Genomic DNA, 16,124 nt, shown 5'->3' on the forward strand with positions numbered 1-16,124 from the left:
TTGGTTCCCTCACCACCTGTCGCAGACCCAGTCTGGCAGCTATGTCCTTTAGGACTCGGCCAGCTCGGTCAGTTGTGGTGCTACCGAGCTACTCTTGGTGATGGACATTGAAGTCCCCCACCCAGAGGACATTTTGTGCCCTTGCTACTCTCAGTGCTTCTTCCAATTGGTGTTCAACATGAAGGAGTACTGATTCATCAGCTGAGGGAGGGCGGTAGGTGGTAATTAGCAGGAGGTTTCCTTGCCCATGTTTGACTTGATGCCATGAGACCTCATGGGGTCCTGAGTCAATGTTGAGGACTCCCAGGGCTACTCCCTCCCAACTGTATACCACGGTGCCACCACCTCTGGTGGGTCTGTCCTGCCGGTGGGACAGGACATACCCAGGGATGGTGATGGTGGTGTCTGGGACATTGGTTGTAAGGTATGATTCGGTAATTATGATTATGTCAGGCTGTTGCTTGACTAGTCTGTGGGACAGCTCTCCCAATTTTGGCACAAGCCCCCAGATGTTGGTAAGGAGGACTTTGCTGTATCATTAGCCGCACTTCAGTGACTTCTGACCCACGGAACTTGTTAGTATATTGTACAAGGTGCAGCTGCATTCTACGTCGTTGCTGCTACTGGTACAAAGTGATGACATGCTCTCTGCATTAAACAGGGAAAATGGCTGCAAGTATCATACCAGAAAGCCAAATGTTTCCAGTTTTATTGGGTTTAACTCTAATTTTGGAATTCAACTTTCATGGGTTATTTTTAAGGCCTAATCAGGTTTACCTCTAAAATTTGAAGATTTAAACATAACAAACTACTGAAACAACCACTGCTAAATCACAACTCCTAATCAGGAACAACAAAAGCGACAAACATCTGTGGGGAACAAATATTCTTGGATGCAGCCAGTGCCCAAAATTTTTGAAAATACTATTAGAAAATAAGTTAAATAATCAATCTTGTTTAGGTAAAAAAAAATTCAAAGCTGCAACAAATTTTGTAATAAAATGACTTATTATTACTAAATGATGCAGTTGGTAACAATTATATAACAGACTAGCTGGAGTGCCCAGCGGTGCCGAGGCTTTTTTGACGGCATGTTGTTGTTGGAAGAGAGAGAGCGCGACTGGGGGGGGGGGGGAAGCGAGGAGCGCGACCGGGGGGGGGGGGGGAAGCGTGAGCGCGACGGGGGGGGAAGCGAGGAGCGCGACTGGGGGGGGGGGAAGCGAGAGCGCGACTGGGGGGGGGGTGGAAGCGAGAGCGCGACTGGGGGGGGGAAGCGAGAGGGCGACTGGGGGGGGGAAGGAGCGAGAGGGCGACGGGGGGGGAAGGCGAGAGGGCGACTGCGGGGGGAAGCGAGAGGGCGACTGGGGGGGGAAGCGAAGAGGGCGACTGGGGGGGAAGCGAGAGGGCGACTGGGGGGGGGAAGCGAGAGGGCGACTGGGGGGGGGGAAGCGACGAGGGCGACTGGGGGGGGAAGCGAGAGGGCGACTGGGGGGGAAGCGGAGGAGAGGGCGACTGGGGGGGGGGAAGCGAAGAGGGCAACGGGGGGGGAAGCGAGAGGGCGACGGGGGGGAAGCGAGGGGGCGACGGGGGGGGAAGTGAGGGGGCGAAGGAAGGGGAGGGGGGAGAAAGGGGAGGGGGGGAGAAAGGGGAGGGGGGAGAAAGGGGAGGGGGGAAGAAAGGGGAGGGGGGAAGAAAGGGGAGGGGGGAAGAAAGGGGAGGGGGGAGAAAGGGGAGGGGGAGAAAGGGGAGGGGAGAAAGGGAGGAAGGGGGAGAAAGGAAGGGGAGGGGGGGAGAAAGGAAGGGAGGGGGGAGAAAGGAAGGGAGGGGGGAGAAAGGAAGGGTGGGGAGAAAGGAGGAAAGGGAGGGGGAGAAAGGAAGGGAGGGGGGAGAAAGGAAGGGAGGGGGAGAAAGGAAGGGAGGGGGGAGAAAGGAAGGGAGGGGGGAGAAAGGAAGGGAGGGGAAGGGGGAGAAAGGAGAAAGGAAGGGAGGGGGGAGAAAGGAAGGGAGGGGGGGAGAAAGGAAGGGAGGGGGGAGAAAGGAAGGGAGGGGGGAGAAAGGAAGGGAGGGGGGAGAAAGGAAGGGAGGGGGGAGAAAGGAAGGGAGGGGGGAGAAAGGAAGGGAGGGGGGAGAAAGGAAGGGAGGGGGGGAGAAAGGAAGGGAGGGGGGAGAAAGGAAGGGGGGGGGAGAAAGGAAGGGAGGGGGGAGAAAGGAAGGGAGGGGGAGAAAGGAAGGGAGGGGGAGAAAGGAAGGGAGGGGGGAGAAAGGAAGGGAGGGGGAGAAAGGAAGGGAGGGGGGAGAAAGGAAGGGTGGGGGGAGAAAGGAAGGGAGGGGGGAGAAAGGAAAGGAGGGGGGAGAAAGGAAGGGAGGGGGGAGAAAGGAAGGGAGGGGGGAGAAAGGAAGGGAGGGGGGAGAAAGGAAGGGAGGGGGGAGAAAGGAAGGGATGGGGGAGAAAGGAAGGGAGGGGGGAGAAAGGAAGGGAGGGGGGAGAAAGGAAGGGAGGGGGGAGAAAGGAAGGGAGGGGGGAGAAAGGAAGGGAGGGGGGAGAAAGGAAGGGAGGGGGAGAAAGGAAGGGAGGGGGGAGAAAGGAAGGGGGGGGGAGAAAGGAAGGGAGGGGGGAGAAAGGAAGGGAGGGGGGAGAAAGGAAGGGAGGGGGGAGAAAGGAAGGGGGGAGAAAGGGAGGGGGGTGCCAGCAGACCCTCTCCCCTCTGCCGGCGATGGCTCCGTGGAGCTCCGTGCTGCCCCACGCACTGACATGGCCCAGCCGAGCGCAGCGCCCTGGTCAGCCCGAGCCCTGCCCCACGCCCCCCCGAGCACCGTTGCTGGGGTAACCCTTCCCGCTCTCCCGAGCACCGGCCTCCCGAGCCCCACCCTCCCGAGCACCGCCCCCCCCACCGCCCGAGCCGGCTTCAAGACCGCTGAGCGGGGAAGAGAGAGAGACGCCGCATCTCACCTGCTGTCTTCCCGCGCTCTGTGCCTCGGACTTCTGTGTGTCGCCTGCTGCGCACGCACCCTGTGCCTGTCCCGCGTCCCTCACGGCCGACACCGTTGCCCCGGGTAACGTGACGGGTGAGACTGGGGGAGGGGGGGGGGAGGAGCTTACCACAAGCCGTGGGACAATCATCTAGCTCGGGCATGGCTGGGCAGGAGAGGCCCAGGCTTTGAGGCCTTACAAAAATGGGGAAAGGTAGGGAAAAGAATCAGGTTAGAGAGAAAATATTTACAAATGAATTCACTTTCTTTAAAAACAATTTAATAAAAGCATTTTTTTTTTGCTGGAAATGTAGATTTGAAAAGAAACATGCAGAAAGTGGGAAAAAGAAATGAACAGTTTGGAATCAAGATGGCGGCCACGCACCTCGGTTCAGAAGGATAAGGTCCGCCCACACACACACCGATTGGTCAACCGTCATGTCACTGAAGCGTAGGATTGGTTAATCGTCCTGTCAATCGACTGTAGGAGGGCCCGCCCGCACGCGCGACGTGTATAGCCAGACAGACAGATGGAAGGACAGACCGAAGTGCCGCTTTATATATATAGATAGCTGGAGTGCCCGGCGGTGCCGAGGCTTTTTTGAGGGCATGTTGTTGTTGGAAGAGAGAGAGAGCGAGCGACTGGGGGGGAAGAGAGAGCGAGCGACTGGGGGGGAAGAGAGAGCGAGCGACTGGGGGGGAAAGAGAGAGCGAGCGACTGGGGGGGAAAGAGAGAGCGAGCGACTGGGGGGGAAAGAGAGAGCGAGCGACTGGGGGGGAAAGAGAGAGCGAGCGACTGGGGGGGAAAGAGAGAGCGAGCGACTGGGGGGGAAGAGAGAGCGAGCGACTGGGGGGGAAAGAGAGAGCGAGCGACTGGGGGGAAGAGAGAGCGAGCGACTGGGGGGGGAAGAGAGAGCGAGCGACTGGGGGGAAGAGAGAGCGAGCGACTGGGGGGAAGAGAGAGCGAGCGACTGGGGGGAAGAGAGAGCGAGCGACTGGGGGGAAGAGAGAGCGAGCGACTGGGGGGAAGAGAGAGCGAGCGACTGGGGGGAAGAGAGAGCGAGCGACTGGGGGGAAGAGAGAGCGAGCGACTGGGGGGAAGAGAGAGCGAGCGACTGGGGGGAAGAGAGAGCGAGCGACTGGGGGGAAGAGAGAGCGAGCGACTGGGGGGAAGAGAGAGCGAGCGACTGGGGGGAAGAGAGAGCGAGCGACTGGGGGGAAGAGAGAGCGAGCGACTGGGGGGAAGAGAGAGCGAGCGACTGGGGGGAAGAGAGAGCGAGCGACTGGGGGGAAGAGAGAGCGAGCGACTGGGGGGGAAGAGAGAGCGAGCGACTGGGGGGAAGAGAGAGCGAGCGACTGGGGGGAAGAGAGAGCGAGCGACTGGGGGGAAGAGAGAGCGAGCGACTGGGGGGAAGAGAGAGCGAGCGACTGGGGGGAAGAGAGAGCGAGCGACTGGGGGGAAGAGAGAGCGAGCGACTGGGGGGAAGAGAGAGCGAGCGACTGGGGGGAAGAGAGAGCGAGCGACTGGGGGGAAGAGAGAGCGAGCGACTGGGGGGAAGAGAGAGCGAGCGACTGGGGGGAAGAGAGAGCGAGCGACTGGGGGGAAGAGAGAGCGAGCGACTGGGGGGAAGAGAGAGCGAGCGACTGGGGGGAAGAGAGAGCGAGCGACTGGGGGGAAGAGAGAGCGAGCGACTGGGGGGAAGAGAGAGCGAGCGACTGGGGGGAAGAGAGAGCGAGCGACTGGGGGGAAGAGAGAGCGAGCGACTGGGGGGAAGAGAGAGCGAGCGACTGGGGGGAAGAGAGAGCGAGCGACTGGGGGGAAGAGAGAGCGAGCGACTGGGGGGAAGAGAGAGCGAGCGACTGGGGGGAAGAGAGAGCGAGCGACTGGGGGGAAGAGAGAGCGAGCGACTGGGGGGAAGAGAGAGCGAGCGACTGGGGGGAAGAGAGAGCGAGCGACTGGGGGGAAGAGAGAGCGAGCGACTGGGGGGAAGAGAGAGCGAGCGACTGGGGGGGAAGAGAGAGCGAGCGACTGGGGGGAAGAGAGAGCGAGCGACTGGGGGGGAAGAGAGAGCGAGCGACTGGGGGGAAGAGAGAGCGAGCGACTGGGGGGAAGAGAGAGCGAGCGACTGGGGGGAAGAGAGAGCGAGCGACTGGGGGGAAGAGAGAGCGAGCGACTGGGGGGAAGAGAGAGCGAGCGACTGGGGGGAAGAGAGAGCGAGCGACTGGGGGGAAGAGAGAGCGAGCGACTGGGGGGGAAGAGAGAGCGAGCGACTGGGGGGAAGAGAGAGCGAGCGACTGGGGGGAAGAGAGAGCGAGCGACTGGGGGGAAGAGAGAGCGAGCGACTGGGGGGAAGAGAGAGCGAGCGACTGGGGGGAAGAGAGAGCGAGCGACTGGGGGGAAGAGAGAGCGAGCGACCGGGGGAAGAGAGAGCGAGCGACCGGGGGGAAGAGAGAGCGAGCGACCGGGGGGAAGAGAAGCGAGCGACCGGGGGGAAGAGAGAGCGAGCGACCGGGGGGAAGAGAGAGCGAGCGACCGGGGGGAAGAGAGAGCGAGCGACCGGGGGGAAGAGAGAGCGAGCGACCGGGGGGAAGAGAGAGCGAGCGACCGGGGGGAAGAGAGAGCGAGCGACTGGGGGGGAAGAGAGAGCGAGCGACTGGGGGGAAGAGAGAGCGAGCGACTGGGGGGAAGAGAGAGCGAGCGACTGGGGGGAAGAGAGAGCGAGCGACTGGGGGGAAGAGAGAGCGAGCGACTGGGGGGAAGAGAGAGCGAGCGACTGGGGGGAAGAGAGAGCGAGCGACTGGGGGGAAGAGAGAGCGAGCGACTGGAGGGAAGAGAGAGCGAGCGACTGGGGGGAAGAGAGAGCGAGCGACTGGGGGGAAGAGAGAGCGAGCGACTGGGGGGAAGAGAGAGCGAGCGACTGGGGGGAAGAGAGAGCGAGCGACTGGGGGGAAGAGAGAGCGAGCGACTGGGGGGAAGAGAGAGCGAGCGACTGGGGGGAAGAGAGCGAGCGACTGGGGGGAAGAGAGCGAGCGACTGGGGGGAAGAGAGCGAGCGACTGGGGGGAAGAGAGCGAGCGACTGGGGGGAAGAGAGCGAGAGACTGGGGGGAAGAGAGCGAGCGACTGGGGGAAGAGAGCGAGCGACTGGGGGGAAGGGGGTAGGGGGAGGGGGGAGGGGGAGGGGGGAGGGGAAGGGGAAGGGGGAGGGGATGGGGGAGGGGATGGGGGGGAGGAGGAGGGGGGAGGGGGAGGGGCAGAGGAAGGGTGGGAAGGGTGTGGGGGAAGGAGGGGGAGGGGGGAAGGGAGAAAGGGAGTGGGGGAGAAAGGGAGGGGAGGAGCCAGCAGACCCTCTCCCCTCTGCCGGCGATGGCTCCGCGGAGCTCCGTGCCGCCCCACGCACTGACATGGCCCAGCCAAGCGCAGCGCCCCGGTCAGCCCGAGACCCGCCCCCCGCTCTCCCGAGCCCCGCCCCATGCCCTCCCGAGCCCCGGCTTCAAGACCACCGATTGTGGCTGGGCCTGCGCTGGAGCCAAGCCCCGGGAACGGGCATGAAACGGCTTGAGGCTGTGAGAGAGGGCTGGGCCCAGTTGCCGGGGTAACCCTTCCCCCCCTTCCCGCTCTCCCGAGCACCGGCCTCCCGAGCCCCGCCCTCCCGAGCACCGCCCCCCCGCCCGAGCCGCGGTGGGGGAAGGACAGAGAGAGCCGCCGTTCCTCCGATCGATGTGTTGCGGGCTGACCCCTGATGAGTGCCCGATCAGCTGAGCCCGAGCCCCGTGGTGACCGCAACTCACCTCCCACTAGGCTCCCTCCCGCCCCGCCATCCTTTACCAAAATGGCGGCGATGGCTACGCTCGGCCCAGTCCCGCACCGCCAGCCTTTACAACGATGGCGGCGATCGTGGGGCGGGCCCAGCGGGAGGGGCGGTGCCTAGCTTGGGCGTGGCTGGGCAACAGAGGCCCAGGCTTCCAGTCCTGCAAAAACAGTGAAAGGTAGGAAAATTATAGAGGTTAGAGAAAAGATTTACAAATTAATTAACTTTTTTTAAAAACAATTTGTGTTTTAAAAGCAACTTTTTTTTTTGCTGGAAATCTAGATTTGAAAAGAAATACGCAGAAAGTGGGAAAAAAAATAAACTTACGAATCAAGATGGCTGACACTCACCTCAGTTCAGAATGATAAGGCCCGCCCACACACGCACCGATTGGTCAACCGTCAGGTCACTGAACTGTAGGATTGGTCAATCATCACGTCATTCAACTCTAGGATGGCCCGCCCGCACACGCAATGAACCCGCCCCCACTCGATGCTAATGAGCGGATAATGAGCGGAATTTTGAACGTTTTTTGGATACCGTCAGCACAATTTTTGTCCGACCAAAAAGTAAATACGCCTACGAGAGTCCCCTAATGATGAGCTTTCTTTTGATATAACATGTGTAGGTACGCTCTATAACTTTTGATTGTATAGCCGGACAGACAGACAGAAAGACAGACAGAGACATACTGTTTTATATATATATAGATAGATATTCATTCATGACTGAAACTACGATTCACAACTATGAAAAATGTTTTATATTATAAAATGCAAACCTTGGACATCTGGAATATTAGGTAATCATAGAATCATAGAATGATACAGCACAGAAGGAGGCCATTCGGTCTGTGCCAGCTCTTTGGTAGAGCTATCCAATTAGTCCCACTCCCCTGCTCTTTTCCATAGCCCTGTAATTTTCTCCCCTCCAAGTATTTATCCAATTCCCTTTTTAAAGTTAATATTGAAGCTGCTTTCACCACCCTTTCAGGCAGTGCATTCCGGATCATAACAACTCGCTGTGTAAAAAAATGTTTCCTCACTTCATCTCTAGTTATTTTGCCAATCACCTTAAATCTGTGTCCTCTGGTTACAAAGCCTTCTGCCACTGGGAACACTTTCTCCTTATTTACTCATTTGAACACCTCTATCAAATCTCCTCTTAACCTTATGTAAGGTTCGCAATTTCTACAGATTCCCCCAAACCAAGAAAAGAAGAGATTTTGGACTGTTTAAAAGAATATTGGGCCAAAAGGGGGCTTAAAGTTAAAACCCCAGGATTTTGGTTATTTTAAAAGGACATGTCCAGGCCTGTGGAAGGCTGTGACAAAGGAGGTGGGATGGGCCCCTGTAAAACAAACAGTTTGAGTATTGGCATGAGCCAGATTGTCTGGGAATGTTCTGGACCATCTCAGTCATGCCACATAAATGACAATAGGCCATCAAGAATATGAATAATACAGTACATGCGACTGATCAACAAAAGGGACCCTGACCCCAGCAGGAGAAGACAAAACTCACTAATCGGACAAAAGTTTAAACAGCCATTAAACACTAATTTAAGTTTTGATGAACCATCCCGAAACTAGTTTACACCAAATTAAGTCAATTAAAAGTAGATGGGACCAGCCCGGAACTCGTTAAAGAATTTAAAAACTATTAAAGTTAATGAGCCCGCCAAAATTAACAATGGGCCAGAGAAGATTTGGCGGGCAGATAAGCAAGGCCTCAAATGGTATAATTGAGGCCTGCTTTTACACAGAAACAGTCAGAGAGTCATACAGACAGTCAGTGAAGGTAATTTGGACGGTGTGTGAACTTGAAGGTACAATTCATACAGAAAGAGGCACAGCTCATTCAAAAGACATCAGCTTTGGGACAATCAATTGACGGAAGGACAACAGAAGGAGAACGGAAAGGAATCGCGGCAACCAAGGGCCCAAAGAAACAAACAACCAGCTATCCTGACTTACCCCTAGGTAAGATTTGACGAAAAGACTCTAAACCCTATACGTAACCAAAGGAAATTGGATACTTACCCGATAGACCCAAATACGCACCCGACCGCATCAGCGGACACGCAAAGACTGAAAACCCAACGCAGGTGAAGTCTTCTACCACGTCCGGGGTACGGCAGGCCCCAACCGCCACACCTAAAGAGAACCCCGAAATCGCGAACCTCTACAACTGTCAAGAAAGTCATTTGGTGAGCATTTCCCTGGTCCTCTGGAATCCAAACTAGTTAGTGTAGTGGGATTGGGAGGGGTGAAGTATTTTGTCTATTGTTATTCACCCTTGTATATTCCGGAGTGTTCCCCCTTTTAGAGTGATAAGATTATTGTGTTGTGTATATTTCCTTGTCTCAAATAAAAACCAAAGTTCTTGTATCAAATACAGTTGTTTGCTGCAATTTCATTACAACCCCCAAATAAGTCCAGGTCTACAACCAAGGGAGTGGGGGCGATTCAAACCGCTCATGAGTCAGAGGCAAAGCTGACCACACACACCACCCCTTACACTTATATGCTCTAAAGAGAGCAATCCCAGCTTCTCCAGTCTCTCCACATAACTGAAGTTCCTCATCCCTGGTACCATTCAAGTAAATCTCTTCTGCACCCTCTCTAAGGCCTTGACATCCTTCCTAAAATGCGGTGCCCAGAATTGAACACAATACTCCAGCATAGACCTAACCAGTGTTATATATGGACCTCCGAGAGGAGAGGTGTAAGAGGCTGATTTAAACCAAGCTCCAAGAGCGGGAGAGGCAGACCTGCAAGAGGAAAGGCAGGAGAGGAGATTTAAACTGAGCTCCGAGAGCGGGAGAGACAGACCTGCGAGAGGAGAGGCGGGAGAGGCTGATTTAAACTGAGCTCCGAGAGGTGGACCTGCGAGAGGCACAGAGCTCCGAGAGCGGGAGAGAGAAGTAAAAAGTAATTGAAGTGTGATGTCACCAGAAAGTAGGGAAGTGATTCATTGGTGAGTGTTTCTCTCTTTCTCACTTTTTTCCAAACTTAAATATTGTGGTTTATAGTTTCTAAGGTCTCTGTTGTATAGCAGGGACTGCTGGTAAACAAGGGCCCTTGAGTATATCATTTAATTATAGTGTCATTGGTGGGATTGATTTGATTTAATTTAATTTGAATTAATTAAAGGTTAATCACGGCGGTACAGCTCGGTGCCGTGGTATGCTCCTCCTGCACTATGTGGGAAATCAAGGACACTTCCTGTGTCCCTGATGACCATGTGTGCGGGAAGTGTATCCAGCTGCAGCGACTGGCAGACCGCATTGCGGCGCTGGAGCTGCGAAGAGATACATACTGGAGCATTCACGATGCTGAAGGAGTCGTGGATAGCACGTTTAATGAGTTGGTCACACCACAGGTAAAGGCTGCACAGGCAGGAAGGGAATGGGTGACCGCTAGGCAGAGTGGTAGGCACAGGCAGGTAGCGTAGGGGTCCCCTTGGGCCAGCCCCCTCTCAAACAGATATACCGCTTTGGATATTGTTGGGGAGGATGGCTTATCGGGGGAAGGCAGCAGCAGCCAACTTCCTGGCACCATGGTTGGTTCTGCTGCACAGGACGGGAGGAAAAAGAGGGGTAGAGCTAAAGTAATAGGGGATTCTATTGTAAGGGGAATAGATAGGCACTTCTGTCGCTGCAAACAAGACTCCAGGATGGTATGTTGCCTCCCTGGTGCAAGGGTCAAGGATGTCTCAGACCGGCTGCAGAACATTTTGGAAGGGGAGGGTGAACAGCCAGTTGTCGTGGTGCATATAGGTACGAACGATGTAGGTAAAAACTGTGATGAGGTCCTAAAAGCTGAATATAGGGAATTAGGAGGTAAATTTAAAAATAGGACCTCAAATGCAGTAATCTCAGGATTGCTACCAGTGCTATGTGCTAGTCAGAGTAGAAATAGAAGGATATTTCAGATGAAGACGTGGCTAGAGGAATGGTGCAAGGGGGAAGGATTCAAATTCCTGGGGCACTGGAACCGGTTCTGGGGGAGGTGGGACCAGTACAAAATGGACGGTTTGCACCTAGGCAGGACCGGGACCAATGTCCTAAGGGGAGTGTTTGCTAGTGCTCTGGGGGAGGGTTTAAACTAAAATGGCAGGGGGTTGGGAACCTGAGCAGGGAGACAGAGGAAAGGGAAACAAGGATAGAAGCAAAAGACAGGAAGGAGAAAAGCAAAGGTGGCAGTCAGCGAAATCAAGGGTATAAATCAAACATGGCCACAGTAAATAATAATTCTAAAAGGTCTAAGAGTGTTAAAAAAAACAAGCCTGAAGGCTTTGTGTCTTAATGCGAGGAGCATTTGTAATAAGGTGGATGAATTAGCTTAGCAAATACAGGTAAATGGATATGATGTGATTGGGATTACGGAAACATGGCTCCAGGGTGACCAAGGCTGGGAACTCAACATCCAGGGGTATTCAATATTCAGGAAAAACAGGCAAAAAGGAAAAGGAGGTGGGGTAGCATTGCTGGTTAAAGAGGGGATTAACACAATAGTAAGGAAGGATATTAGCTCTGATGACATGGAATCTGTATGGGTAGAGCTGAGAAATACCAAGGTGCAGAAAACTTTAGTGGGAGTGGTATACAGACACCCAAACAGTAATGCGGAGGTTGGGGATGGCATTAAACGGGAAATTAGAGACACGCGCAATAAGGGCACCGCAGTTATCATGGGTGACTTTAATCTACATATGGATTGGGCTAACCAAATTAGTAATAATACTGTGGAGGAGAAATTCCTGGAGTGTATACGGGATGGTTTCCTGGACCGATATGTTGAGGAACCAACTAGACATCAGGCCATCTTAGACTGGGTATTATGTAATGAGAAAGGATTAATTAGCAATCTTGTTGTACGATGCCCCTTGAGGCGGAGTGATCATAATATGATAGAATTCTTCATTAAGATGGAGAGTGAAGTACTTGACTCAGAGACTAGCGTCCTGAATTTAAATAAAGGAAACTACGATGGTATGAGGCGCGAGTTGGGTAGGATTGATTGGGAATGTTACTCAAAGAGTTGACGGTGGATAGGCAATGGCAAACATTCAAAGATCGCATGGATGAACTACAGAATTTGCTCCTCCCTGTTTGGCATAATTTTTTTTTTTTTTTAAAGTTGACTCAACCATGGCTAACAAGGGAAATTAGGGATAGCATAAGATCCAAGGAGAGGAAACATAGAAGATAGAAGCAGGAGTAGGCCATTCGGCTCCTTTAGCCTGCTCCGCCATTCAATGAGATCATGGCTGATTATCCAAACTCATTACCCTGTCCCTGCCTTCTCCCCATATCCCTTGATCCCTTTAGCCTTAAGGACAGATAAATTGGCCAGAAAAAGCAGTAAACCTGAGCATTGGGAGCAGTTTAGGATTCAGCAAAGGAGGACAAAGGGATTAATTAAGAGGGGGAAAATAGAGTACGAGAGTAAGCTTGCAGGGAGCATAACAACTGACTGTAAAAGCTTTTATAGATATGTGAAGAGAAAAAGATTGGTGAAGTCAAGCATAGGTCCCTTGCAGTCAGAGTCAGGGGAATGTATAATGGGGAACAAAGAAATGGCAGATCAATTAAATACATACTTGTGTCCTGTCTTCACAAAGGAGGACACAAATAACCTCCCAGCGATGTCGGGGAACATAGGGTCTAATGAGAGGGAGGAACTGAATGAAATCAGTATTTGTAGGGAAATGGTGTTAGGGAAATTGATGGGATTGAAGGCCGATAAATCCCCAGGGCCTGATAATCTACATCCTAGGGTACTTAAGGAAGTGGCCCTAGAAATAGTAGATGTATTGCTGATCATCTTCCAAAATTCTATAGACTCTGGAACAGTTCCCATGGATTGGAGGGTAGCTAATGTTACCCCACTGTTCAAAAAAGGTGGTAGAGAGAAAACGGGGAATTATAGACTGGTATGCCTGACATCAGTAGTGGGGAAAATGCTAGAGTCCATTATAAAAATGTAATAGCAGAGCACTTGGAAAACAGTGACAGGATCGGACAAAGTCAACATGGATTTACAAAAGGTAAATCGTGCTTGACTAATCTACTGGAATTTTTTGAGGATGTAACTGGTGGAATAGATAAGGGAGAACCAGTGGATGTGGTGTATTTGGACTTTCAGAAGGCTTTCGATAAGGTCACGCATAAGAGATTAGCGTGTAAAGTTAAGGCACATGGGATTGGGGGCAAGGTATTGACTTGGATAGAGAACTGGGTGGCAGACAGGAAGCAAAGAGTTGGAATAAAGGGTCTTTTTCCGAGTGGCAGGCAGTGACTAGTGGGGTACCACAGGGATCTGTCCTAGGACCCCAGCTATTCACAATATATATTAATGATCTAGGCGAGGGAACTAGATGTAATATCTCCAAGTTTGCAGACGACACAAAGCTGGGTGGGCGTGTGTGCTGTGAGGAGGGTGCCGAGAAACTCCAGTATGATTTGGATAGGTTGGGTGATTGGGCAGATGCATGGCAGATGCAGTATAATGTGGATAAATGTGAGGTTATCCACTTTGGTGGCAAAAACAGGAAGGCAGATTATTATCTGAATGGCAATAGATTGGGAGACGGGATAGTGCAACGAGTCCTGGGTGTCCTTGTGCACCAGTCGCTGAAGGTAAGCATGCAGGTGCAACAGGCGGTTAAGGTGGCAAATGGTATGTTGGCCTTCATAGTGAGAGGTTTTGAGTACAGGAACAAGGATGTCTTGCTGCAGTTGTACAGGGCCTTGGTGAGACCACACCTTGAGTATTGTGTGCAGTTTTGGTCGCCTTATCTGAGGAAGGATGTTCTTGCCATGGAGGAAGTGCAGTGAAGATTCACCAGACTGATACCTGGGCTGACAGGAATGACATATGAGGAGAGCTTGTGTCGATATGGCTTATACTCACTGGAGTTTAGAAGAATGAGAGGGGATCTCATTGAAACTTATAAAATTCTAACAGAACTAGACAGACTAGCTGCAGGAAGGATGTTCCCGATGGCGGGGGAGTCCAGAACCAGGGGTCACAGTCTAAAGATAAGGGGTAAGCCATTTAGGACAGAGATGAGGAGGAATTTCTTCACCCAGAGTGGTGAACCTGTGGAATTCTCTGCCAAAGAAGGCAGTAGAGGCCAATTCATTAAATATATTCAAGAAGGAGTTGGATATATTTCTTAAGGCTAAAGGGATCAAGGGATATAGGGAGAAGGCATGGACAGGGTACTGAGTTTGGATGATCAGTCATGATCTCATTGAATGGCAGAGCAGGCTCGAGGGGCCGAATGGCCTACTCCTGCTCCTATCTTCTATGTTTCTATGTTTATAAAGGTTTAGCATAACTTCCTTGCTTTTGTATTCTATGCCTCTATTAATAAAGCCAAGGATCCCATATGGTTTTTTAAACTGCCTTCTCAACTTGTCCTGCCACCATCAAAGATTTGTGTACATACACCCCCAGGTCTCCCTGTTCCTGTCCCCCCTTTAAAATTGTACCATTTAGTTTATATTGCCTCTCCACATTCTTCCTACTAAAATGTATCACTTCACACTTCTCTGCGTTAAATTTCATCTGCCACATGTCTGTCTATGTCCTCCTGAAGTCTGTTACTATCCTTCTCATTGCTTACTACATTTCTCAGTTTTGTCATCTGCAAACTTTGAAATCATGCCCTGCATACCCAAATCCAGGTCATTAATATATATCAAAAAGAGCAGCGGTCCTAATACCAACTCCTAGGGAACAGCACTGTATACTTCCCTCCAGTCTGAAAAACCTTTCATCTCTGCTTTCTGTCTCTTAGCCACACTGCCACTGTCCCTTTAAACCCATGGGTTTTAATTTTGCTAACAATTAATCCTTCATTAGAATGACACGTTAAGCTATTGTTGTCCTTGTAACCGTTATTTGAGGGCCACCTTCCCAATTTAAAACAATGAGAACGAATATCAACCAACCACATAACAGAGGTTAACTTATTCAGAAAACCTGTAAAGTTGTCCCAAAGAAAATTGAATTAAGCAATTGGTACAACTCATTCATTGATTGCTCACCGAACTATTTAACTCTATTTGCCAGGTTCACAAATCATATTGAGCTTGGTCGTTTGGGATAATGTAACGACATGAAAAGTGTACAAAGCTAAGTGCGGGAGCAAAGTGTTTTATAAAAACATACTCACCCTCTTCCAAATCACCAAGATTTTTGTTCTTAGTCTTATTCGTATTTACCATGGTCACCTCGTTTCGCCAGCTCTTCTCAATAAAAGAGATGTTTCTCCTTGTTTGAATTCATAAAATCTCCCCGGGCGTCTAGTGTGAAGACCGCTCCACAAATGTCAGCTGGAGTTTGGGTGGATTTGACGGCAGTGTCTGGGGGTTGGTTGGACTCCTGGGCGCTGCTGCCGCGCTCTGTGACAAACGGGATTGGATGTGACCCCGGCAACAAGCAGAGGGGATGCGCTGCAAGTCGAGAAGAGGCTTCCTGTACTTGACACACATGACTGTCTGCATTTATATTAGGTTACTATTTCATACGCGTTGTGCAAGTTTATCTGAGCATTCCAACATTGATTTGCTTTATAAAGCTTTTTGACCCATTTCCTGAAAATTGAATTGACATCAGCACTGTGACATTCAGTTGGGACAGTTTTTTTAAAATGTGGCAGCAGGCTGCTCCTGAGGCCGCGCCCATCGCAGAGGACAAAACGCCCCTTCGATCGTATAGGAAGCCTTTTCTTTAATGTACCCTGTAAATCATGGGCTAAGTACTCAGAACTGAACGGAGGACATGACTCAAGGGTTAATAATCCCCCACAGAAATGGGCAATATAGATAGATGCAAGCAGTTCATCTGGGCTGGGTGTACAAAACTAAAAGCATAGGTACAAAATCAACCTACCTCAAGCAAAGTTAGAAATTAGAAGGATGTTTTTCTTTACAGAACTTAGAAGACATTTTTCCTCTTACTCTTGCTCTCTGTTTGCCTCTCACAGACATTCATTGCCATCTGTGTATTTGAGTTTGACATCAACTCTCCTTACTCTTCACTTTGCATAAATCTCTCCTAGTCTGTCTCCTCTCATCTGCATGTCTCCTGCTCTATACCTCGCACACAGTCTCTCTGATTCTCTTGGAATCCCTCTAGCCAGTGTTGCATTGGGACGGAGCAGAAAGCTAGACCCCGAGGCTGAAACAGGGAGGGAATGGGTCCCAGAAACTTGCTCTGGCTCCCTTATTAATATTAATTAACTGTTAAAGGATCTCCCGTGGCATTGCTCACGGCAAGTATCCCTTACTGTTCTGAACGTCTCTCATATCACGTTACATTCTTAACA

The 16,124-nt window shown here is 51.9% G+C and overlaps 1 protein-coding gene across 1 annotated transcript in view; it reads right to left on the reverse strand.

Moving 5' to 3' along the window:
• Positions 1–15,260, reverse strand: part of LOC147124389 (transmembrane channel-like protein 2-B) — a 180,794-nt gene extending 165,534 nt beyond the window's left edge. Inside the window, exon 1 of the mRNA XM_085963421.1 lies at positions 14,970–15,260. Within this exon, the coding sequence (XP_085819547.1) occupies positions 14,970–15,021 (52 nt within the window). The 5' untranslated portion in view covers positions 15,022–15,260. The remainder of the gene's footprint in view (positions 1–14,969) is intronic.
• Positions 15,261–16,124: the final 864 nt, after the last annotated feature.

This window comes from Somniosus microcephalus, chromosome 1 (assembly GCF_052327205.1).
Source record: "Somniosus microcephalus isolate GS21.2 chromosome 1, FLI_Smic_1.0, whole genome shotgun sequence".
NCBI classification, from domain to species: domain Eukaryota; kingdom Metazoa; phylum Chordata; class Chondrichthyes; order Squaliformes; family Somniosidae; genus Somniosus; species Somniosus microcephalus.